Consider the following 26,403-nt stretch of genomic DNA (forward strand, 5'->3'; position numbering starts at 1 on the left):
GCCAGGTTGGCATATGCAGATTTGTGTGGGACTCTGCATAACCACCAGTGAGGTTCTCTTTCAGTGGGGCTTGGAAGCAAACCTGCAGCAGAAGAAATACCTGTACATCTGTAGATTTCCTGTGTCTGTATTTCCATGACCCTTTCAACCTGCTACTTATCCAAAATACTGTAAAATCCAGAATGAAGTCTAAGTACATTAGTTTATGCCGTCATTGCAAAAGCACTGATTTCTGCAATACAAAAAATACCTACTGACCTCTACTGTCTTCTGAGCAAAATCCCATTTTCCTCATTGACCATTCTAATTCATAAAGTTCAGTGCTGCAAATGAGAATCTCTCAACGGCCAAGTGCCTGGTTCTGTCTTTTGTGACAGCCAGCAATGACATTTTGGCCATTTTGAACCCGGACCTGACAGTGCAGGTTTCACCTCAGTGCCTGCATTACTACAGAAGTAAGAACATCATTTTCCAGGAGAAGCTGTTGATGAGCTGTTGCACACAAGGAAAGGCCCTGAGCTTGCAGCGAGCCCAGGAAGGGATGTTTGCAGCAGGCTGACAAGCTGCAGAGCTCCCATTAGCCCTGCAAGTCCTGCACATAGAGCAGGGAAAGGGACTCCAATTAATGTGTTTATAGAGGAAAATGCTGCTCCCAGTGCGTGCTCCCAGCTGAGCTGAGAGTGACTTCCCCAGATAAGCGCCTGCTGTTCCTCAGCTCTCAATCAGGTGAGTCGGGCTGGCGCTGGGGGCTCACACGGCAGAGGAATTTGCCGTGGTGGATTTGAAGTGCTTACGCTGCAGTCTGCAGCCTCCACCTGCGTGCTGCCTGCTTTGTTATTTACTGTAAATTTAACAAACCTTGCCCTCTGTTGATAAGGAGTTTCAGTGCTCAGCATAGCCCACCAATTTCCCCTGTGCTGCCCCAAGCTTTTCTCGTGTCACGTTTATTTTGGTGACTACAATGCCTTTGTTTGTGCTCCCTCACACTGGCAGCAGCACGTTAATTCATCAAGCCTGACAGAATGTAAAATTGCAACACAACAATGAGAATGCTGGCCCTGTTCTGGAGTATAATTAAAGCGTGGTCATCCAGGGAAACTTGAGTTCCCTTTTGCAGGGAAGGCTTTTGTAATTCAGAGCAGCTAAACCCCGTAGTTATTCAGGCAGGGTAATTCTCTCTCCAGTATCTTCTCCTAGATGGGTATCTTGGGAAGGATCTCTGATGTGGGCACACAGGATGATCTGCATCTATTCCACCTCAGGCTCTGATTTCACAAGCTTAACAAAACTGGATTGGCTCCACAATGGATTAACAGACTTCTAGCAAAACCAGCTTGTGCTACAGGAAATGTGGGGATGTAACAGGTTCAGCTCGGTCCTGATCTCATGCACTCATCACAGGATTCACTGGTGCTTCCAGCAGGAACAGGGTGATCCACACTCTCTTCTGAGCGCAGCTTTTTGTGTTCTCCCCACCAAAATGGGTGAATTTACTCTGTGCCTGCTCCAAGCTGCCTTTGGCTGCCCTCAGGTCAACTGTTCTTTCTCATTTCCTCCCCTGGCTGCACTGGCTGCTGAATTTAAGCAGCCTTTGTGCCTCCTCTGAAGAATAGAATATGAAATGGTATGGAAAAGACAAAGAAGAGAAGTTTAAGAATAAATTGAAATTTGTCTCCTTCACTATTTCTAAAAGCAGATCTCATCATTCCCAACAACAGCAGAGAGTGGGGTGGAGCCCTGCTTTCAGAATGCCCCTGTGAGCTGGGGGTAAAGTGTTTGCCAGCAGCTCAGCTGCCAGCAAGGGTCTGTGCTTGTTTATGAAATTCACTTCATGTGCACATGAGGCACAAAGGATGGATGCTGCTGAAATTCCAGCATCCACGGGGTGCATTAAGGGCTTGTCTCAGCATGCTGCAAGAGAGGTAAAAGTCTGCAGGAGTTCTGTGCTGACAGGGGTTAGGAATTGAATGACTGATTAGAAATTACTACTATTTTACTCTTTTTTCAGTAAGAAAAGCTCAGTTTTAGCCTGATGGCAACAGAATCCCTTTGTACAAGGACTCTGCTGCTCCCAGGCTCTGCCCAGCACCACTCTGGCCCAATTCTTGCAGGTCTGTGCTTGCTGACCACACTTAGTGCTCTGCACAAGCCCACACAAAGCTGTGGAGGCAAACAGACGTGCATGAAGAATAGGTGCAATGACACAGATTCTCCTTTGGATGTGCCTGGAGACTGGGAAACAAATCAGCCAAGGGCAAAATAGTCTTCCTGTTCCATTTTTCCTTTTTTCTATCTCAGTATTGCCTTTAATTGCACAGCCATCTGGCTAAAGAGTTTACCTGGCAGGAATGCAGTGGCTTTGAGTCACACTGCTGGAGCACCAGGTCACAACAGTGAACTTCCAAGGAGTAAAGGAAGAGGGGGAAATAGTTCATGGTGTATCATATATTTTAGAAAAACAGGAACTTCCAGGAGTGTCAAAACTGTTCCCCTTTCATTGCTCTGACTCTTCACATTTTTCCTCTTGCACCAAAATAGACTATTTGTTTATTACAGCAGGAACTAATATTTTCCCTGTAGCCAGTTAAAAGAAATACATCCTCTTTGTGGCTTTGAAAATCCCTACAGGATTATGAATGAATACTTCAAGAGTGTATTATAAATTCAGACATGTCTATTGGGCTTTCAAGTATCACAGCGGGAGCTTCTTACTGAGGCAACCTGAGGGTAAAGGCTTTCCCACCTTTCCAAAGTGACTCCTCCCACAAAATTTTCTTGGGCTGAAGTTAAAAAAAACCCACCACCCTACCTAGTTCAGCTTCTTAGAGCTGCTCCATTCTAAGCAGAAGTGAATATGGGTATAATTTAGTACAATCACACCCCAGACGTGGCTCTGGAGCCTGCTCGCTCTTCCTGCCGCCTGCAGCACCGTGCGCAGGGTTTAATGCAGCTTGTGGCTGGAAGCCGGTGCAGTTTCCGTGTGGAAGCCTGGGCAGGCTGGGTGAGGAGCTGCTTCAGCATCCCGAGCTGTCCTGGATGTGCTCTGAGCACCTGCCATTGTCTCCCAGACTGCGCCCAGCTCCTGTGGCAGGAGCACAGAGTGGGATTAGACACAGCCCATTGCTGCATCCCTGCTGCGAGTGCTGAACCAGCAACTTTGCCACGTTTTGATCAGATGCACTCAGCGCTGACACATAAATCAGGGACAGTGCTAAAGGGAGCGGGGAGGAATCAGCAACAAAGAGGCAAAATCAAGGGCAACTTGGAAGGGAAGAGCGGGACTAAAGAGAGTTTTAAAAGCACATGACTTTGAATCTATATGTACTTACTTCTAAGGGAGATGAGGGGTGTTGCTGCTTTCAAAAGAATTCACTTTTTTTCAGGCTTTTGAATGCACATCGCCCCCAGAAAAAACCTCCAGTGGGCTGAGCCTCCGAATGAGCTACGAGATGAAAATGAGCTTTAGCTGGAAACTGAAGGGCAGTTGATAAGAAGTCCTGTCAGGCAGTCTTTGAAATTCAAGAACCACCTGCAGCAAGTGGTGTAGGTGGTTCCTGTAACACCGTGCATGATGCTGAGTTAATGGCTCAGCAGATGTGCTGGGGTGCAGCTCCCTCAGACAGAGAGCCAGAAAGGCTCAGAGACATGAGCGCAGCATCCTCAGGGGTGTCAGCACAAAGGACAGGCCCGAGAGGACGGGGATCTCCCGAGGGTCTCACCTGATCTCTGAAATGCCAGAGGAGAGAAGCTGGCGCAAGGCGCTGCAGTGTCGGGGCAATGGAGAAAGATCCGGGGCTGGCCACTGTCCCCAGGACACACGGGGCACAGGGCGGGGACACGGGGACACTGCTGACAGTGACCCAGTGCCTCTGAGGAAGCTGCAGCCATTAAGGAATTGTCTTTCAAAGAAAGCTTTGGAGCAAGAGGAATGAAGAAAACTTCCCCAACAAGACACGCCTGCTCCTGCATTATGCTGCCATGTCATTTGCCATGCTGCAAGTACAGCTGAATCTGAGGGTCTGTAGAAATTCTGGCTGTCTAAACTCTCACTTTCAAACATAAAAACCCTTGGGTGCAGGAAAAAACCTTCATATGACCACACACATACACACACTTCCAAATTCTTGCACATGTACTCGATTTTAAGCATGTACAGAATTCTCTCAAGTCTCTTGAAGTACTATTTAAATATTAAATGAATAATGTACCCAGGCACTTTTGCAGGACAGTGGTCTGAGACACAGCACTCCTCAAGCACTTCTCAGAGCAACCTGGGGCTGAACTTTGGGAAGGTGTAAGACAGGAACCTGCAGATCAATGACACGAGCCTATGTGATTTAAAATCAGCACAACAAATGACAAGAAAACCCTACAATTTCATCCAAGCTTGACTGGAAGGCGAAAGTCTACTCTTAGTTATTCCATTTTGTAGTGAACTTTTTGGTCTGAGTCCAAGATTTCCACATTTCCATTGATAAAACCGAAGACCAGCTTTGTGTGATGCTCTCTGTCTGGCTTATTAAACCTGCTAATTTGTATTTATAACTATAAATATAGAGATCATAACCCAGGTCGAGCACTTTCTAAAATTCCCTGGTGTAGACTCACACAGCACAATATAACCCCTAGTTTTAGTTGGCAGAAACAAGGATGGAAGCAATAAGATCTTAAGCACTTGAAAAAACAAGATTGTTATCTCGGTTTTTCAATGCTATTAGGAGAAAAGTAGCCAGCAATATGTAGGTCATCGTCAGTAGCTGCTTTGGTAGCCTGTGAACAATTTAAAGGAAGGAAGAGGTTTCCCTTTGTGGTTGAATAAGTTACTCTATATCCATGAAGGAGCTGTGGCTCGCCCCAGAGGGAGCAGCATTATCAGCAAATGAATGAACAGGGCATTCTGTGTTATGCCAGGAGCACTGTCTTTGAAAACAAGGGAGACAAGGAAAGTGGATTCAGTGTGGCTTTTATTTTCCTGTCTGCCATTGTAACGGAGCTCCTCCATTAACTCATTCTTGTCAGGCTGAATTGAAAGTGACACTCAATAACTTGCACAGCATCTGCTGCCACTGCTGCGGCAGCCCCGGGCCCTGCGGGCAGAGCTGGAGGGTGGGAGGCAGGAGCTGGCCCTGCTGCGGCACCCGGGACAGCCGGGGCCAGGCCAGGCTGTGCTCCTCCTCAGGCCACCTGCATCTCCAGGTGCTACCACGCACTGGTGACAAATCTGCTGGGTGTCAATGCTGGGCTTCAGCTGGGCTCCCAGAGCTTCACTGCTCCCTGACAGCGCCCACTCGCTCCCCAGGCTGCGCTGGGGCTCCCCAGCACGGCAGAGCTGGCTCTGTGCTGGAGGAGACTCAAACGCTGCTGTTTCACAGCTGTGCACAGTGACTGACCCCGCAGGGCAGCAGCCCCTGCCAGGGGAGCCTCCAGGCAGGGTGGGCAGGGTGGCCGTGCCAGGCAGGGCCCAGCTGGGCACCCTGGGCAGGGCAGGGCTGGCAGCTCTGGATGCTCCTGCCATCAATGCCCTGGCCAGGTCAGACTGCCACTCTGCGCCTTCTGTGTGACACGTGGGACACGAGGTGACATGTGACATGCCATGACATGGGATGGCACGGGACATGTGCCACCAGCTGGCATGCTCTCCATGCACTCACTCCACAGCCACCCCCAGCTCTGCCTGAGCTGTGCAAACCAAACTGGAACCACTCAAACATCTGTACTGGGCTCTCCCCGGAGCCTTCCTGTGCCCAGTGCCAGTAGCAGCGCCAGAGCTGATCCCTGGGTGAGCCAGGTGCCAGCAGCAGCACATCCACTGCTGATCCCTGGGTGATGTCCCTGTCAGTGCCTGCCTGACAGAACCTGTCACAGCCCTCAGCCCCGCTCAGGCTCAGTGTTTGTTCCATCATCACACCTCTGTAACTCACACGGCAGAGCTGCTGCTGCCAGGTGCTGTTTTGTGCTGCCAGCAGTGAGCAGGACAGCAGGTCTTGGGGCACTCACTCTGTTCCTTCTGTCAGGCAGGACAAACTCTGCCTTTCATCACCCCTAATCCCAGTGAACACTTCTGTCTGCAGCACTGATGTGGCACAGCACTGCCACAGGGATGCTCTCACAAACCTTTGGCTGAGGCTTCTCATGCTATCCTGGTGCCATTTTTTGTGCTGAGGTTCATCCTCACCTGTGCCCTTTTCTGAGTGGAGTACAAGGAAGAAAACCCTCAAAAGTGGGACATTTTTTCCCAGTGATAATCTTGACTGTTTCCCTTTCCTTCCTTTTCCATCCCTCCCCTTATTTCACTGGATTCTTTTGCAGTGGCCTAGATTTAACATCCTTTTACAGCTGATTCTTGTGGCTGCAAAGCCCTGCTAATATCACATTGTACTACTCAGAAAAAATTATTTAGGGCAGGGAGAGTCTTTTTGGTCTGTGTTAGCACACAGATGTCTTGAGACAGAACTGAAACTCAGAAGTGCTGCTGCAATGTGAATGGTAGCAGGAGATTAAACATATTTATATCCATATTCCTGTATAGATACCAGGAATGTGAAGGAAAATTGTTTCTTTACTCCCTCTATTTCTGATCCATAGTCACCCTACTCCCTTTTATTTTTTCAGACATCACCTATTTCTTTACCTTCCCTTCTACAACCCTTTCCTCAGCCTTTCTGCACCCTTTAATTCTTGCTGCTGAGTTATTGCAGTATTGTTCACAGCTACTCACCGTAGCAGAAGTACCAATGGCAATGATCCACTGAAACAATTCTTAAAATCATTACTGAAAAACTCTGGTGCCCCAAAGCAGCCCAAAGAGGGCAATTCCCAAACATGGTAGCACAAGGCCAAGCATGCCTCGGCATTTCTGCTCCACCAGCAGAAGAGGTTCCTGCTTTCCCTTGCAGAAGCCACAATTCCTGTGTTCATCACAGATCCCCATCTGTGCACTTCTGCTGATTCAGTGTTTGCATGGCTGTGCTCCCCACCAGACCTTGCAGCAATTTTGAAAGCAAAACCAAGGAAAAACAAACCTTGCTTCTACTTTTTTCCCCTCAGTTGCTATTTTTAAACCAGAAAATGTCACAGTTCTGCTTTGGGACACAACCAAAATAAAGCAGTGATTCAGAGGAAAATAATAAAGGGGCCAAGAATAAGGGAATGAGAATTTCTGCAATCTGCTCTAACAGGACACAGAACCACAGGGTAACAGTGTGTGGAGGCAAAAAAAGAGAAAATAAAATAAAAAAAGCTTTGTTTGAAGAGGTTGCAAGTGACTCAAGAGCTGCAGTTCCCTTCCCTCAGTGCAGGGACTGTATCATCAAAGGGCTGTTTGCATGCACAGCATTCAACAAACCAGCTTGAGAGTCTCAGGAATTTAGATAGCATCCTCTTGTCGGGTTTGAATGGGCCTGCTGGATGTGATACTGAGCTTTGTTCCTGGCCAGCTCAAGATCCTTTCTCTGTTGGAGCAGTGTGTGAGCCTGCGTGCCAGTGTCAGGATGGATGAGCTCAGCTCCTTGAGTGGCCTCCATTGTGTGGGCTGATTGCATTGATTCTGTCCTGCCACAGGAGCCCTGTGCAGCACACACAAAACCAGAATAAATAAGCACAGATATTCATCGTTCCTGGTCTGGGCAGGGTTGCAGGGACTGGTGTGAAAATGCTGAGCAGCAATGCGGAGGGGCTGGAAAGGGCATTTGCCTGCACTGGTATCACTTCTCTGTGCTCATGATTTTGGACAAAGGAACACCGAATCCTCAGAGCTTGAATATCTGAACACATCTGATCTGTGCCTGAAGTGGGGGGACAGGATGGGTGCTCAGCATTTTCAGAATATTTTCAATGAGAATCATTCTGTCCCCATTCCAGAGTGTGATCAGAAAACCTCAGATTAATCCCCTGGGGACTCGGGCTGTACCAGAGGGGTCAGTCCTGAATCACTTTCCAAGTTCTTTGCAGTGTTACAAGGAGAAAACCCCTTAAAGCCCTGCTCTCAGAAGGGCCCATGCCCTGTCCTCCCCCTGGTGCCTGTGTGAAATACACGTTTGTGCAGGACAGGGAGGGTTTTTGGCAGGGTATCACACCCATGAGGTACATGGTGTGCACCTCGCTGACTCTTACCAGGGTGATGTAGGAAACAGATTAATCACAGCCATTTAGAGCGATGGTTGGCAGCAAGGATCAGCAGCCTGTTAAACACCCAGAACATCCAGACGGGCACTGGAGCCTCTGCCATTTCCTGTGGGCCTCCATCCGAATCTCATTTCTCACAAGCGGCCCAGGAACTGCCCTGCTCCCTGCACACGCTGCAGGTATGGCACAGCTCCTGCCACAAACCAATGGCTTTGGCCCCCCTGCTCTGTCTGGGGACAGCTGGAGCTGCCCTGCATCCAGCAGAGCTCCAGGGCACAGAGCTCTGCCACAAGTGAGGCTGCAGAGTTCACAGCTCCTGCTGTGGTGACGCCAGGATTTGCTGACTTTTTCTGATTGTAACTCAGAGTTGAACCAGTCAGGTATCATTGCATTAATAACCTCATTTTATCTGTAGGGAAAAAATGAAATGAAGTCGCATGCGCTCAGCCAGTAAAAGAAGCAGTTCCTACCTACAGGACTTGAGAAAGAGCTTGTTTCAACAGAGCTTGACTCAGAGCCTTCCAGTGCACGCCTGTGGCTCCACACAGGCAGGAGAAGTTTCCTCTGAATTGTCTCCTTGAATTGTTTTCTGTTCCTAGTAAATCAGTGGCTCTCCCTTACCTATGGAGCTCTTTGTTCGGGGTGCTTATCCTGCCACCTTGGAGGCGGCATTGAGCACTCTCTGTCAAATTTTATACCTTGATAAATAAATTGCACCCGACTGTTAGTGCAGATCTAGGTAAGTAAACAAAATATCTTTCTCCTGCTGAAGAGGTTTGGCTGTGCAATCAGAAGTAATTCAGTACCTGTTTAGCCCCAGTGCTGGCTAACAAAAGGCAGATTCCACGCCCTCATGGAAGAAAGATCAAAGCCTTTTTTGGCATTAATGAATGTTAAGCAAAAACCCCAAATATTTAATCAAGAGGGAACAAAACCTTAAGACTCACACAGCTGTGAGCATTTTTACAGGTTTTTTGTAGTTCATATTTGAATCATATCTAAGGGTTTGTTTCCCTATACGTGAGCAGGATTAAAGTCCCGTGGCAAAGGGTGGGATTTTCAAAGTGTTTTTAAAACTCACAGATTGAAATGGGGCCCAGGGTGGGACAATAGGGGAAGAGCTATTAGACGCTGTCACTTGTGAAAAAGCATTTAATGTGATGGAGTGTGGCTATGACTCAGAAACACAACGAATACTTTAGAGGGAGCCAGAAAGGAAAGGATGCACCTGACTGGTTTTGTAAGGCTGGGTACAAGTGATACAATAATTCTTTCACAACCAAAGGGCAGTCAGCTGATATCCTGAACCTGAAGATTTGATTGCCCAGCTTAAAAAACACAATGCACTTGTCACACAGTCACCCTGAGCAATTGTAATGGTGCATTATTGTCACTGCAGTTGTGCTCATGAGCCTTGGTGATGGATCAGAACCCACTTAGCAGTGACCCAGCACATAAGAAACCCTGGGGGTTCTCTCCCAGGGAATTTATGGAAGATGATGGGCAGGAAAACCACATGAAAGCTGGCCACTGATACTGGCCCTCCCAACAGGAGGCAATCCCACTCCCCCAGGTGTTTGACTAACGCTGGTTTTGTACAGACAGCACGGCAGAGCAGAGGATTTCAGTATGACAGGGATTACAATGCAGTCACTGAGGAGATGTCTCAGAGATGCTCCACCTGCTCACACAGGTAATACAAACAAAGCTTAGCTGGAAAATAATAATTAAGTGATAAAGGTGCCATCCAAAGGAGCAGCTGTGGATATGACACCCAGCTGGTGAGTGAAGGGTGTGGGTAACAGAACCCACAAAGAGCTGGGGAGTGTTTGAAGTGGTGGGGAGGAGGCCCCTTGCAAAGGGAGGACAGAGCACACGGTGTCACACACACCATCCAGGCCAGCCATGGGGAGATGATCCCTGCACGAACGTGGGGATGAGCAAACTGAGATAGGCTGGAATTCGCTGGTGTGGCACAAAGAGCTTCTACCTAGCCAGACACACCATGAGGAATCTGCATTTCACCCACGATCCAGGGCAGAAAAGAAGGATTGTAGCTGTATTCTGTGAGCAGAAGGGGAAGCCACCCCATGCAACTTGGATGTGGTAGTCCATGGAGGAAGAACAAGGCAAAAATAAAATTCAGGTTGTTCACTCAAAGGTTGGTAAGGATGAAAGAAAAAGAAGAAGCATCAAAGTTCCAGGCAATCAACAGAAAGCAATGTGGAGTTTGCAACTTGGATATGAGGAGACCTTCCTTTGTAAGAGCTAAAAGGAAAAACTAACTGAAAAATTAACATTCTGGTTAAAAAAAGAAAAAATAGAAATGGAGCCAGGTGATGATTTCTGTCACCCAGCCTTAGCAAACCAGAGCTGCATCTTCCTGTCCATCACAGGACAATTATTGATGCTTATGCAAAGTCATTAATTGCAAAAGAGCCTTCCAGGTGCTGAGGAGATGCAGTAACACAGGGCTGTGACTGGAAGCAGAGCCTTGCACTGAGCTTTAATTACAGCAGTGCTGCACCAAGCAGAGACAATCATCCTGCTCACCTCTCACAGCCCCAGCTGCATGGAGCACTGGCAGTTAAAAACCCATTATTCATTCAACTGTGCAACTGCTGCATCTATTGTGGAAATCAGGGAGCCAGGGGACAAAAAGCAGAAGATTCTGTGCAATTTGTAAGTGTCTTTCAAAGTAAACCACATGAGAAATTCATTTAAATGTTTCGGAGTGAAATGTTCAGGCGATGAAATAGGGGAATCTCCTACAAAGCCAATGAAGCTTTTCATCAGTTGAATATGCTTTGGTTACCTCTGTACCTTTCTCTTTTTTTTTCCTCAATACAGTTGAAACCCAGTATTATTTATGTGGACTGCATAATGCCCCATTAATTGAGAAATCACCTGGCAGATGAAATATTAATGTAGATAAAACCAACAAAAAATTACCTGCTAGAAAAATCTTGTTTAACAAATACTTGTGTGAAGTGCTCAGCTTCTTAGAACATAGATGATGTTGAGAATTTTTATTATTCATTATTAAGAATGATGAAAAGAAGAGATATTGCTCTCTTAATCCATCAAAGCCCAAAAGAAATCTATGTTTTACAGAAAAGGAATAGAAAAACATAAGTTATATTCCCTTGAATGAGGTCAACGTTCACTCTCGGAGGCCCAAAAAATGCACTTTGAAGCACATAATGATGGGTGGGAAATGAAGCCCACTGGGGAGACCTGTAAATCCTAAACCACCAGGTGAAAATCCCACCTCAAGGTCCTGTCCTAAGCCATGGTCTCTTCTACACACTCACTGAACTTGTTTCATTTTAGCTCTTCTTTAGCTTCAGGATGGAAACACCCCCTGCTTCTGACACCACCTGCACTCAGCCCAGCCGGCCCCAGGGCTCCTCACTGCAAACCTGACCAGCTTTTGGGTGTGCTCACCTGGTATGGCACACTTGGGGCCTGCCCTTTATCCTCCCTGCATGGTCGGCTGGTAACAGATCAGAATATTGATTAGAGGTGGCTCTGATTAATTCACTGGTGTACACAGCAGTCATTAGGGGAGGAAAGGCAGCAGCAGGTGGGAGGCTCTCTGAGGCACCACGGAAAGGCAGCACAGGAGCAGGGAGTGGGTGAAGGAACCCAAGCTTGGGTGGAGCAGAGGGAGGGGAAGGGTGTGAGCTGAGATGGTGCTGAAGCTGCAGGCAAGGGTGACACATCCTGCACAGTTATTACAGTGCTTTAATTACCCCTCATGACTGACATTGCTCCAGCACTGCTGCAGTGGGCGGGGGTGATGGGTGCAGAGGGGCATCGCTGCCCTCCTGCCCCTGCGCAATTCCATCTCAGCAACAACTGGCAAATCCTGGTGTATCCCAAAGCTGTGCTCTATCCCAGAGCTGTCCTCTATCCCAAAGCTGTGCTCTATCCCAAAGCTGTCCTCTATCCCAGAGCTGTACTCTATCTACACCTTCCTGCCCCACCAGCTGGGAACAGTTCTCCCCACCCTGGTGCCTTTCAGGTCACCATCTGTGACAGGCTGTACAGCTCTGGTGCCAATATTTGGGTTAACAAACCCCATGGTTGGAGGGGATCAGATATTACACTAACAGGAGCCATATCGAGGTCTAGGATAGCAGACTCAAACGCATGAAATTGTGAGCGTTTATTTCAGTTACTGATCCGTGGTTCTGTTCTGTTCTGCACCAGAGTGCCACAATACATTTTTAGGGATTACTCCACTGTCACTTTCACTGTACTCAGTTCCTTTTCCATCAGAGGTCTGGGATACACCACTATCACACGAATCATGTGTCACTCATCCCACGGGAACACACAAAACAAATAGAAAGCAGCCATTCCTTTCCTAACATGAACAGCTCTAATTAATTTGTTTTGCTGGTTGCTTTTGTTGTCTTCAGACATCACGTCTCTAAATAATCAAAATGAAACGGAGAGATGTCCCTCCTTAAAAAAAACCCAAAAACAACACCACAAAAAACCAAAACCCACCTGACTACACAGGTTCTTGAAGTGCTGCTTGTACATTTAAAGCACAAGTCTAAAAGATTAGGCCTGCCTTGAAATATGATTTACTGGCTTGAAATATCAACATGCCCAATATTCCCATGGTGAGAGTTTTATGTATTGCCAGATTGTGATGATAAAAAGGATACTTCATCATTTACATTTACAACACTACTCACAGACTACAACTATTTGAGTCCTGTGTGGTTTTGAATAGATAAAATGAGAAAACAAGCCATGAAGCCCTCACTGCAGTGACCCAGGGTTACTGTGGAGCTGTGGTGTGAATTGTACACTTCTACATCAGTCACAAGCAGATTCTGTACTTGTTAAAATCAGCTGCAAAGCTGGCACTAGTGCTTCAAAAAGACTACTTTAGGGAAAAATAGATAACAGTGGAGCCCCTGCAGCTTGGGGTTTGGTTTTGGTCTGGTTGTTTAAACCTTGTGGGGGGAGAGGTCTCATTTACTGAAAAGTTGCCTTTTGGTGCGTGTATGGAAGGAGAGGCTGAGCTCCAGAGCAGGCAGGTCCTCTCTGTCAGCGCCAGAAACAATCGCACATTTCAAAGGAACCTCCTGCAAGGCCAAGGAGCTTTTTGTTATGCAAACGAGCCCAGCTTGTTTGTTTTGGTTGCTGTTTTTAAATGCCAAGTTGTAGATATGTCTGCAGTGTTAAACACATCAAACAGGGGAGCAGAACATCAGCCTGCTGCTTCCCGAGTTCCGCCGCAGACACGGAGAGTTTGCTCAGGGCTGCATTTCAAACAGCAGCCCTGTGATGCTCGACACGGGCTGAGAGCCCCAGCAGCACAGGGAGGGGGGGACAGCGACAGAGGGGTCCCTGGCAGGACAGGGACAGTGCCAGCGCTGCCAAACCCAGAGCTGAGCTTCTGCCTCCAGCATCACTTCCCCTGGCCCCAAAACACAGACAAACCCAAAAACTGCCACTGCCACCACTGCTTTTAAACCCTCCACTGCTCCTGGGAGTCCCTGTGAAGCCGAATCTGGAAGTTAAAAAAAGGAGTAAAGGACGTGCCTCCTTCTGCCTTAAACTTGGCTTTATCATATCCTGCAAATGAAGGGCTTTGAGGAGTTTTCAAAACTGATCAAAGAGCTGTGCAATACGCCCCTTCACCGTCCAGACTCTGTGGGCTCTAAGGGTGGAATTGTCAAAGAAATATGCAGAAGAACCTGTTGCCCCAGATAAGTTAATTAACAAAACCAGTAATGGCTGGAATTCTGAATTTGATTATTCTTCAAACCTTCTCTTGCCACTGTATTGTGATTTGTTTGAAAACCCATACATTGGTGACTTCAGTTTATCACTGTGACACTCTTCTAATTGTGTAAGATACTGTGCATAGAGCTAGATAATGAATCCACTCCAAATATTGATGCAGTTCACCAGGATAACCAGGGAAGCATGGAATCAAAACCCTGAATGTCTTTCTATGTCTGTGAGGAGAGCAGGGGCTCAGAGCAGTGCAATGGAAACCAAACTCCTGGGCACCAGATTAGGTTAATGTGCAAAAATAAGCAGTTGAGTTTGTGCACCTCTAGCCTCAGGATTTAACAATGCCAACTCCCTTGAGGCATTTTCTCCTTCCTCCTCTCCTGTGGCTCTGTTGTCAGGATCTTTAGCCTGTTTTCCTTCTCCTGTCTTTTCTGGAGGAGCTCACAGAATGCAGTTTTGCCTCCCTCCATACAGACACACTCAGATGGTGTTTACTTTCTTGTGAAACTCGCTATCAAAGACAACCCTACAGCACTCAGGATTCAGAAGTCTCTTTCCCACAGTTCTCCTTGTTAGATATGCAAAGGAGATCCTTGAAGAGCTATTACAGAGTGTGAAAAGAAACATAAAATTTGGTGCACTCCTGATGTTCCCATGTCAGCACACAACTGCTCCCCACAGCCCAAGGGCCTCCCAAACGCTGAGCAGCACAGTTTGCACCGTCCCTGGGTGATGGGGGCACTCCCTGCGCTTGGAGAGTCCTGTTTGTGGGTTTCAGTGAAGTTTCAGCATCTCAAGAGCTGCTCCAGAGTAGCGAAGCTGAAACACAGCTGAAACACCTTCCTAATGAAATTAGCTGGATGATTCTTTGCTTGTGACAGGCTGAGACCCAACAAAACATATCTGCTGGTCTGTTCCACGGCCCCTGGAATGCAGAGCTCAGCCCTGGATGGCTTCACATAAAGATGTAAAAGAGATAGGGGAAAGAGCAAGCCACATTTTAGAGAGCTCCCAAAAACCCCTGATCTGGGAATGAAAATCCCAAAACCTCAGCACAAGGGCTGTTCAATAAACTGGCTGCACCTCTTGCCTGCAATCGCCATGAGGACACACAGTGGTCCCACTGCAGCCTGCTCACAGGGCTGTATTATCCTGCAACTCAACTGCACAACTGCTAACAGGGAAATTGCTAAAAACACCTAAAAGGATTTGCAAGCACAAAACAATCTAGAGTGATACTTGATCTGCCAGATCCCAGAATTCAGATTTATTTGGTGTAGTGTTCTGACCTTAAACTTGCCTATACACCATGCCTATACTTGATTAAACAGCTTTTTTTATCTGGTTTCAAATTGAATCCATTAATTCCAAAATAAAAAGTGTATGTAGATATGTAGCTCGGTTTCTATTCTCTACTAATTGTCAATTAATAACTTACGAAAATGTTACTAACATGTCTTATGTCAAACAAGATAGGCTTATTGAAGAAACAAAAAGACTGCTCTAAGATTGTTGCAAAAGGATGAGAAGTCTAAGGAAACTGTCATATCTCATTGCTAAAATCAGGATCTTAAAGAACAAAAAGGTTCTTTAATGTAATTTTGAAAAGAAAAAAAAATTACATGATTAAAACCACCCCCAACACCTGCAGTAATTAAAGGTGTTAAACCCCAATAGAAATCTGTTCTTTAAAAATCCATTTGCAAGACAAAATGTTGTCAATATGAAACAAAAATATTTTGACCACTAAAATGTTAAAAGGAAGAAATGGCATAACGGAAAGAGTGTGAAAGGTCCAGATGTCAATGCCTTGACTCTAATGTTATCAGATTACTGAGTGCCCACGGGCCAGGTCTGGAATTTGTTTCCAGAACCATAAGAAGCACAATCCCTCCCGTGTGATGCAGTTGTCAGAGCAGCCCTGCTGGAGCTGGGAGCAGCTCAGGAGATGAGGAGCCAGGCTGAGGGCAGCTGGGATGCTCCTGCCAGAGCAGCAGCTGGGTATAGCTGGGAAAAGCCAGCTCTGAGGCGCACACAGCTCTCCTCAGCCTAAGAGCTTTGGACAGAAAGGTGGGGGCTGTTTTCTCTGTTTTATCAACTGGTCAATGTTCTTTGTCCCTTTCCTGTTTTTATTTCACACAGACATTAGTCTCAGATAAAGGAACCATAAAATAACAAATATACAAGACAGAAGCAAACAATGTCTGCGTTCCACAAAAGAGCATTTTCAAGTTTAAGGCACCTGCTCAGAACTGGCAGTCTCTCCTTGACAGTCTCCTGTGTTCATCAGCACCTTTGCTAGCCCAGAACTTTGAATCTCTGCCTCTTACCACAGTCTTTACCCAAAAAAGAAAGATGAAACACAAGTTTTGAAATCTCTTTTCGTTTGTGTGGAACAGAAAAAGCTCAAAGTAGCGGCAGGTCCTGGCCAGTAGCACAGAGAGCTGTGTGTGGGCAGATTAGAGACCGAGGGAGGCATCACTGGAGAGGAGGGGAAGGGGAGCAGGCACATGCAGATGATGAAAGCCTGCTCAGCTCCGGAGCAGAGGGGAAGGGAAGGAGGCGCTGCCCAGGGAGGGGAGGAGGAACGAGGCCACAGCCACTGCAGCTCTGAGGGGCACAGGCACAGCAAGGATGGGAGCTGGCTGGACAGTCTCTGGGGAGCTGCCTTGAGCAGGAAATGCAGATTTATTATACTGAGCATCTTGCAAGAACTATGTGTTCTCAAAAAGCCAAAATATGCTAAATCAAAATCCAAAAATAAACCTTCATTCCATCATTATCAACATCCAGTATTTCTGAATTTCACTTTGAAAGGACAGGTGCTTTTGTAACATACTGGGCTTTGTCCATTCTAACACAGCAGCATGTTTTGAAAATATAACTGAAATTGTTTTGTTCGCTGATACTTTTTCCTATATCATGAATTTATGTCACATCAGGATTTTCAAAAGATGCTTTGATATGGGAAAAACAAAATAATGACTTTTCCTGTAGCTCATGCTTTCCCTGAGATAGGAAGTTTGATTCAAAGCATGCACTGAATTTAGCTGGACACCCATTGACTTCAGTGGGGCAGATCTATGAGGAGATCTTGAAGAATGGAAGGAAAAAACCAGTGACAACAAACTGAAGGAATTCCTCTTTAAACAATGCCCTACAAACACACACAAGGGTTGCCCCGTCCTGCCTTTGATGTCCAGCTCCCCAAAGCTTTAACTTTGCACCACAGGAAAGGCAGAGCTGGCCCCAGGAGCCACATCTGTTCTCAGAGCACTGGGACTGCCTGATCCCACCCTGCTGCCTGCCCAGGAATTCACATCTGCCCATCCCAAATCCTGCTCCACAGCCTGCAGTAACCATGGGCGCTCATTCTGTGATTGGTACAGCCCCTGGTGAATCAAAGCTCTGTTGGGCTGGTTTTGGAAATAGCCATTCCACTTCCCAAGCAAGCCCTAAAGCTGTTTGAGCAGTATTTGCTAAGCTGAAATGGGATCTACCAAAGCAGGACCTGTTTGTTTCACTGAGCTGATCCTGTGTTTCTGCTGGATAAACGTGTGGAGATACAGCAGGCTAAGGCTGAACAGATCCAAGGGCAACACGTACCATTGTCTGGACAAGAAAAACATGGAAACCAGGTTAATATTAGCACTCAGACTTGTTGTAATCTTCGCTGCAGCTTTGTTCTCGCCTCTCTGCTGGGGCTCTTCTCCATTCTCTGCCACACACTCCTTCCTTTCTTCTCAGGGGCTCCTCTTGGGCTCTTGACCCACCCCTATTTATCTCAGTTACCTTCACGAGCTACAGCTGCTGCCCAACTAAGGACCCTGCAGCTGCAGCTCGTTTGGAGCAACTCAGACCCACACAGGTCTTACAATACAACATATATTCAGGCCCCCACACAGACTGATTGTAACTTGTGGCTCCCTGAAAATAAAGCTCCTGTAATGGGATGCTGATACCTGCTGACCTGTTACAGCACAAACACTGAAATACAGTTCAGCGGCAGCTCCATCAAGGAGTGTTTTGTAAATGAATAATGACTTTGCTTAAAGCTAATCAACATCAAGTGTGTTAAAAAAGATGAAATAGTGCTGGAAGGCAGTGGGAGGTAGAGGAGCCTCAAAGTGCAAACAGGTGCTGATCTCCCTTCAGGGGGGATTGAGTGGCACAGACCTTACAGGGCTGTCACTTCTGATCAAAGCAAGCTCCAAGACCACATAATCACCATCACCCACCTTTTAAAGGATGCCCTGATTTATCATCTGTCACTGTTAATAACTTGGCTACTCTGCCTGAAATACTTAAAAACATTACACGAGGATAACATTTCATTTTTTTTTAAAGAAATGTGTAAATGTTTTAAACTGAAACACACTGGGGCTCGTCCTTTGAGGCCATCTGTTGCTGCAGACCACTTGCCATCACAAGCCCACCTGAGCAGGAGCATCCCATCACTGCAGAGCCCTTCCCTGGCAGCCAGGGGTGCTCGGGGCTGGGGGAGCAGGGTGTGTGTCAGACACGGCTGCTCCTGCTCTCTGCAGCCAGGGATGACAGCCAGATGTGAATAATGGCTGCATAATAACACACACGTGAAATGCTGTTTGGGCAGAGCCTGATAAGGGATCTCAACATTCCTGGGCTGAGCCCCTCACATCCTCTCAGCCGTGGTGCCTGCACTGCACAGCTCGGGGTGTCCCAACATGTCAGGTCTAAACCTGCAACTGCTCAGCTTAATTATTTTTGGGTTATGAGAAGCATCAGCATTTCACTGAGAAACAAGAGTTTTACCATTGTAATTAGAATTTTGTGGGGTTTTGCCCTGAATCCCATTTTCCCCCGCTGATCTCATACTCTTGCCTCATTAATCTCTGCCCAGTAAATCACACTGTTCTACCCAGCTACCTTTGCCAGAAGAAGGAACTTTCTGCCTTCCTTTTGCCTGTTCACAAGCCTGTGGCAAACATCTGGTTCTTGAATTGGTGTATGCACACACCAATTGAATGCATTTCTTTTATAACTTTTATCTGATAAATGACACTGGACATTTCTTCCTCAACAAGTTTCCCATGGAGTGACTGGATTGTTAAAACAACCACATACAGACACTTTTCCTAAAAGTCTGAGATAAGCAAATACCTATTGGGCCTTGACAGTAAAGAAAAATCCTATAAAATTTAACAAATCAAACTTCAAACACGATTTCACTAAAATATAAAATTACTGTGAAAAATAAAGAATAATATTTTTGAGATGTTGCCTTATTGATTTTTAGTATTATTATCATTTAACTAATATGCAGCCTTCTAAGACAAGAATATAGATTTGTGTTGATTATTAATAACTGTATTAAATGAATTGTTTTGAAAATAAGTATATCACTTTCCTTTGACAGTAATAAGCTTCCAATTCCTTAAGCAGCAACTTCAATATTAAACTGTTAAGACTGGTAGGAGCTATGGGACAGCAAGAAGTACAATTTCTGAATTAATTAATTCCTAAACGTCTTCAGAGCCAATCATTACATTGTACTGTATTTACAGTGCACTAGTGCTGATGTAAAGAATCAGCATCATTATGTACTTGAGGAATCTCATTTGCTTACAAGTAACTTCCCCAAATAATTGCTGAATAACTGCAAGCACAAATAAAATCTGAATACTTGGTTTACAGTTCAGCAAGAATGTATTTGTTACAGGATGCCTCCAGCCAAGCCTCATCTGTCATTCCCATAGGAAAAGGTGCAGCTCTGCCCTGGTGACAGTGAAGGGCCCGAGCTGACACCTGAACAAACTCAGAATGGCAGCAGCAGCTCAGCCACTGCTCACCATCTATCTGCACTCCTTTCTCTTCAGCATCCTGACAGCAGGCTGTAGGAATTCATCACCAACAGTACAGCAAACAATACTGTGCAGCCCACAGACAGTGAGGTGTGTGTTGCAGGGACTGATGCAGGCCGGAGCAAAGCCTGGGACATTCCCTGAACAGCCCTGCCCTGCTGAAGCCAGCACTGGCCCTTCTCTCAGGTGTGAATTCCCTCAGGTGACACACACCTGGAAAGGCTTCCTGCAGCAGTCTGCAACACACAGGTGATTTTAAACTCTGTATTTCTCAGGATCTGGTGCCATTGGTCTAGCTGGAGCATACACAGATGCACAGGCATTAGTTCAGCAGCTTCACAAGTGGATTTGTTTAGTGCAATGTCCTACTTTGGCTGCAGCACAGTGTCCTCTGACAGGATTAACTTCCAGGGCATCTCAAAGCCCTGTGTCAAACAGTGGCACAAAAGACAAAAAAGATCTTTTCTCTTCCTCAAAAGATGAATTTTGTATCAAAACTGCTTTATCTATGTGCACTTTAGACATGAAGATTATTGATAATAGCTGTAAGATCATTTCTGCCACTCAAGTTCCTCGTCACTGCTGGGAACACTTCAAAAGAGTACAAAAAGGCAAGAATTTATCTGTCGCACTGCACAGGTAAGTTGGAAAACCAAACCACTACCAAAGAACCTTTTGTTGGCAAATTCCCAGCCACAACATGACTGTCACAAGGATCCCCAGTCTCCCATTAGGATCTGTTCTCTGTGTGATGAGATCCCTGACAAAGGGATCTTCTCCAGAGCAGCTGGGTGAGAAAGGGAGGTTCTGTCCCTGCCTCACCAGCAGATCACCCAGCCTGGCATCGCCCGGAAAACCGCAGGGACAACTTCAGCTTCACACAAAAACACACGCCACCAAAACTCCTTGAAAATTATTCGCAGTTTGAGCTCCATCAGGTAACCTCCCTGAAGCAGATTCAAATCCTGCATCTGTATGTCCCGGTGTCCCCTAAGTCCTTGCACAAACGGTGATGCTTTCAGCGGTGTCAGGAAGGGGGGAATTCCCTGAAGGGTGCACACTGAATTGTGTTCCAGCCGTGTGAAGCGAGGCAGCGATCTTTAACATGCTGAACGTAGCCTATGCAAATTTTAAAGGGCTGTTAACCGGGGATCACTGCTGTAATCTCAGCGCTTTGTAAACACGCTCCTGCCCTACACGCTGCAGCTTTTTACATCACTAAAGCCCATTCCGTTTTCTCTGTTGCAGAGGCTCACAGAAATCTGCACCTTCAAAATCCATTTATTTCACCTTGCAATTTCTTTCGAGTAAATTACTGTTCTCTCTATTTATACTTGCAGGCAAGTATAACAACAATTATTATATTCAAAGTGTGCTTTTACCAAATGATCCAGAAAACAAGTTTATTAACTGCAAAGCACATAGGAGAAAGTTTAGAACACACAAAATTATCAAACTAAAGAACATATTTTATTTTTAATAAAATAGTGGAGCATGAAAAATAATTGTATATTACAAATATATACAGCAGAGAACTGTGCACCCCCAGCACAGTAAAGAGCATCACTCTATACAAAGCTTCCCTTTGCAGAATCTAGTGCTTCTTGATCTATTCATAGTGAGAATTTGTTTAACAATAGAAAGAGTCAATAAGCCCTTTGGGTCTCTTTGAATTGATCCCCCCCTTTTTTTTTTGCACAAATCAGTCCAAACGTGTATAACATTGGCTTGATTTCCATTAAAAAGCCACAAAATGTAACACTAAAGGGTTTCTGAGGACTAGACCTCTTAGTTCTTTTGTTAAGAGATTTCTTTTGTTGTCTTTATGTACAGCAAAATACTTGTTTCTCTTTTCATGTCATGGTAAGAAAAAAAATGTATTGCACATTATTCTTATTCACAAAGTTTGTGTCTGGTGCAGGAAGTTTCTCTTTTGGTGAAAGAATATTGGTGAGCATTATAGATCGAGCCTGTTTTTAGGCACTCCAAGCCCAGTGGGCTGTAGGAGCTGTGAAGGGTTTCAAAGTTAGCACGGAGGTTGTTTTCCCAGAGAGCATCCTCACCAGGATAGGCCTGCTCCTGTCCCTGCAGAGACAATGCTCACTTGGGCACTTCTGCAATCAAACCACTGCTCCCTAACACTTGGCCATACCTTGTTACTCAGAGAGCTGGAGAAAATCCAGCCCAGCTACATGAAGAAGTTAAATAAGTGTTGGTTGTTGTGTTTGGTTTTGTTTTTATGTTGTTTTATTTATTTTTTTTTATCTGAGGGATGGATGTGATTCTTAACTACAAATTAGTAACAGAACAGACTGTTTTAATTCACAATATTTCTTTCACATCAAACCTTTCCAGGAGTACATTTACCTTCAGTTTTTCACCAGGTCCTGAATTCAGCATGATACATTTTTGTGCCTTGAGATATTAAAATGTTCTGACAAAAAAAGCACCATTCATTTTTTAATTTCTGACTGCTACTGTGGACATTGGTAAGTCTGTGAGGTGAAATTCAGTCTTTTCTACAACCTGGTCACACACAGGTGGGCGGCTGTAATGTTGATTCATATTTTGCAAGGTGAGTTTTCTGTGGATGTTGAGGTTTTTTGTAGATCCCACCACTCGTAATAACACTTGCGGGTTTTCTCCTACTTCTCTTCTTTAATCTCCGACTACAAACATTTTGCCAGGATTGAAGGGTCTTGGAAGTCCAGATCCACATGCCACTAGTAATGCCCACAACTAACAACATAAAAATTTTGACCATAAAAATTTCTACTGCTGGGATAGAGTTATTCATCATGCAGTCTAAATTTTTAGTCTGATTGTTCATCTTGCATTTCTGTTGAGTTGCCACAATTTTCCAGTAATCCATGTTCAGTCTCTCATAAAAATAGCAAGCTATCACGCAAGTTGCAGGCACTGTGTACAAGACCGAGAAGACACCAATCCTGACCATAAGCTTCTCCAACTTGTCGGTGTTTTCTCCACCTGTTTTCATCACCCTCCTGATATGAAAAAGGGCCACAAAGCCAGAAAGAATAAAAGAAGTGCCAATGATTAGATAACAAGCCAAAGGAATGAGCACAAACCCCGTCAAGGCGTTCACATCCATGCTGCCAACGTAGCACAGCCCTGTCAGCTCGTCCCCGGCCACCCTCCTCATCACCAGGATCATGATGGTCTTCACGGCCGGGATGGCCCAGGCTGCCAGGTGGAAGTAGCTGCTGTTGGCTTCGATGGCCTCGTGCCCCCACTTCTTCCCAGCCGCCAGGAACCAGGTCAGGGTCAGGATCACCCACCACAAGGAGCTGGCCATGCCAAAGTAATAGAGAACCAGGAACACGATGGTGCAGCCGGTGCTCTCCAGCCCCTCCTGGATGACATAGAGCTGGCCGCTGTCCCTGTCGCAGGCAATGCTTTCAGCACCTGAGAAGAGGCGGATGATGTACCCCACCGAGTAGACGCAGTAGCACATGGACAGGAAGATAATGGGCCTCTCGGGGTACTTGAACCGCTGAGGATCGATGAGAAAAGTGAGCACAGTGAAAGCGCTGGAGAAGAAGCACAGGATGGACCAGATGGCAATCCAAATGACAGCAAACTGTTTGTCATCCCTGCTCCAGTAGACATCCACCCCTGGCGTGCAGAGCGGCGCGCAGGAAGCGCTCTTTTCCACATGGTGGAACTTGCCGGGGTTTTCGCAGGACGCTCTGCTCAGGCTGTCCTTGTGCTGCTGCAGATCGTGGCCGCTGCTGGGCCGCTGGGGACGAAACATGGGGGGCAGCATGCTGGAGCCCCGGGGCGGCTCATCCGACCCGTTGTTGGGGGCTTCCATGCACAGGTAATTGGGGTCGTTCTTTTTGGGCAGTTTGCTGCAGTCCAACGAGTCCGGCCACTTAAAATTGAACTGCTCCATGATCGGGGAGCACTTCAGCCTCGCCTGCTCGCACATCACCCTGCAGGCTGGGATCGGGGTGGAAACCTGCTCCGTGCACATCGGGGCGTAGAGGGAGCACAGGAAAAATTTCAGATGGCTGTGGCACCCGTACTCCACCAAGGGGGCAAACTCGTGCAGCTGAATGGCAGCTTCCCTTTGGTTTTCGTGCCCCATCAGGTTGGGCATCCTGGTCATGTTGTAGCCGATATCCTTGCACATGGGGATCTCGATGGGCTGGCAGCGGCCGTCGCCGGGCCGCTCGATGTCCATGGAGCTGATGGCCGCGCAGCAGCCGCTGAGCCAGCAGAGCAGCAGCGCGGTGCTGCCGGCCGCCGGCCCCATGCTGGCGGCTGCGGGGCGGCCGGAGCGCGGCCCGGGGGCCCCGGGGCTCAGAGCAGCGGCCGGCCGGGCCCTGCCCGCCGCAGCACCGGCCCCGAGCGCGGCGGGGCCGCGGCGCGGGCGGAGCGGGGCAGCATCGCCCGGGCCCGCCGGGGAGCGGCGGAAGGGAAAGCGCCCCCGCTCCGCAGAAGCGCCCAACTTACTGCGGGCAGCGCGGCAACTTTCCGCTCCCCGGGCTTCCACTTTCGCGATCCGCCGGCCCACCTCCCTGGGCTCCGCTCCTTCCCGCGGCCGAGCGATGTCCGCGGAGCTGGGCGCGGGCACGGCCGGCCGATCACCGCGTCCCCTCGCACATGTCCCGGGCGGCTCTGCTGCCGCCGCCGCCTCCGGGGATTCTCCGCTCCTCCGACGGGTCGCGGCTCCTCACTTTCTTGCCGAGAGGTGGAGATTGGTTTATCCGAGCGCGGAATAAAGGAGGAGGAGGGGGAGGAAATATCTAAGCCATTGAAGAGGGGGGCCTGAGAAATCCCCCCTGCCCGCCGCCCTCCGCTCCGGGTTCGCAATAGGTCGGCTCGGGCGCGCCGTGCGGAGCGGGGCCGGAGTGTGCGCGGTGTCTGTGCCGGCTCCGCTCCCCCGCCTCGCCAGCTCCTGCGGCCGCGGCAGCTGCGCCTTTGGGGGCGGCTGGATCCGAGGGGAAAATAAAGTAAAAAAAAAAAAAAGCTAAACCCAAGAAGAAGAAAAAAAAAAACCTGTGCAGGATCCGCCTCGCATACGACATCCACTTTGCATGAGAAAGGTGAAGCTGACACGGTGATTACTTTCCAATCACTCGGAACGCCTTGAAACCTCCTTAAGGACCCCTACAGGTTCTCCTTGATCGGCACAGATTAGAAAAAGCCCCATTTGTTTCTCTGTCCTTCTCTCTTTCCTTCCTTTCTGCTTTCCCTCCCGTTGCCCTCTGTTGAAAGTTTAACAAGATCTTTTCTGTAGAAGGCGTCAGCCTGCCCTCCCTCGCTCAGGTAGGAAGCCAGGGAGAGCGAAGCCTTCAGACTTCGTGTCTCCTAATAAGAGGGTTGAAGGTGGTGCCTCCTTGACTGCCTTTATTGGAGGGGGGGCAAAGCTTTAGCAGGGAGGATGTGGGGAGGAGGATGCATTTTATGGCGAGTGCTATAAACTCTTCGCTGCCAGGGTCATAAAATATGGTTGCCTTCAGCCTGGAGTCTCAGCTTTTTTCAAATGTCGTGCTTTGTCTCGAATTCCTAAGTGAACAGGACAGGCAGGATTGCTGGAAAAGTACCTGATTATGGTTTTAATCACAGTATGGCATCACTGGAAAAGTAGGCTGCTTTTTGGTTTTTCTTTGTTTTTTTTTTTTTTTTTTTTTTTCTTTCCCCATTCCTTAAATAAGAAATGCTAAGAGGACAGGAGACATACCCTTGGGGAAGTTACTTCATCCACTATAGAAAAGATACTTACAGATTTTTGGAGACGGGAATCGTTCTAAAGTGAGTTGTGCTTACTTTTAAAGTTAAGCTTTGAGATTGATTTTGCCTATTGGTCTCTCCGAGCTGGAGAAGGAGGAAGTCAAACCCCCAGCCAAACTCCAGCTCGCAGTCTCACAGACGGAAAGGAGCGCAGTGAGCAGAAGTCAAAGCTTAGCTCTGCTCAGCTCCCCCTTCCCCGCCCCCCACCCCCCTTCGAGCTCGGTTTTAGCGAACATATTAATGAAGAAGGGAAATCTCTCTTTCATTTCATTCATGCTCACCCACAGAAACCGGGCTCCTCTCCATTAGTGCCTGTTTCTTATCGAAGAGAACACGGATTCTCCTGGAAACTCCCAAATCCCGCAGGGTCAGAGTTAATACCCCAGCAGCTCCAGAAAGGAAACCGTTGGCTTCCTCAGTTGTGATAAGGGTGAAATGGATCCAGGCTAGGACAACAAACCAGGGCTAATGTTTGTCTCTGAAAGCCCTGAAGATGTGGCCAGCTCTTGCCAAGGAGTAAAAGCCATGATAAAAACGTGCCTTGCAAAGCGAGGTCCTTTCTGTGGCTTTTCAGGAGATTAGATTTCTAAAGTACTGCTCTGAGGGACCGACCTTTCCTCGGACACTTGCACATTCCTCGGGGAATGCTTCAAAAGCAGGCAGTGCTATGAGCAGAAAAAGAGCTTTATTTATTTTAGTGTGTCTGTGTGTGAGAGAGAGAGGGTGTGCTGGGGCATTTCCATTCTTCATTAATCTAAGCCTGTTTTCTTAGTATTTGTATTCATCCTGATTCCTCTTCTGGAGAGCTCAGCTGGGGGTAGCGGGGAAGTGTGGGGAAAGCTTTTTCAAGGGACAAGTAAATTCTGCTTTAAAAAGTAGAATTTAAATAATAATAAAAAAGTAGAATTTAAAT

At 47.2% G+C, this 26,403-nt stretch overlaps 1 protein-coding gene across 1 annotated transcript; it reads right to left on the reverse strand.

Moving 5' to 3' along the window:
- Nucleotides 1-21,119: 21,119 nt before the first annotated feature.
- Nucleotides 21,120-26,152, reverse strand: FZD10 (frizzled class receptor 10). The gene is made up of 2 exons (XM_005494006.3): nucleotides 25,772-26,152; nucleotides 21,120-24,687 (listed from the first exon to the last, which is right to left on the reverse strand). Exon 2 carries the CDS (start codon nucleotides 24,007-24,009, stop codon nucleotides 22,261-22,263), a length of 1,749 nt encoding a protein of 582 aa, XP_005494063.1. The 5' UTR covers nucleotides 24,010-24,687; nucleotides 25,772-26,152; the 3' UTR covers nucleotides 21,120-22,260.
- Nucleotides 26,153-26,403: the final 251 nt, after the last annotated feature.

This window comes from Zonotrichia albicollis, chromosome 18 (assembly GCF_047830755.1).
Source record: "Zonotrichia albicollis isolate bZonAlb1 chromosome 18, bZonAlb1.hap1, whole genome shotgun sequence".
Lineage (NCBI taxonomy): Eukaryota > Metazoa > Chordata > Aves > Passeriformes > Passerellidae > Zonotrichia > Zonotrichia albicollis.

Coding starts and splice junctions, on each gene's coding strand:
- FZD10 (XM_005494006.3), bottom strand. CDS start 24,009: ATGGGGCCGGCGGCCGGCAGCACCGCGCTGCTGCTCTGCTGGCTCAGC.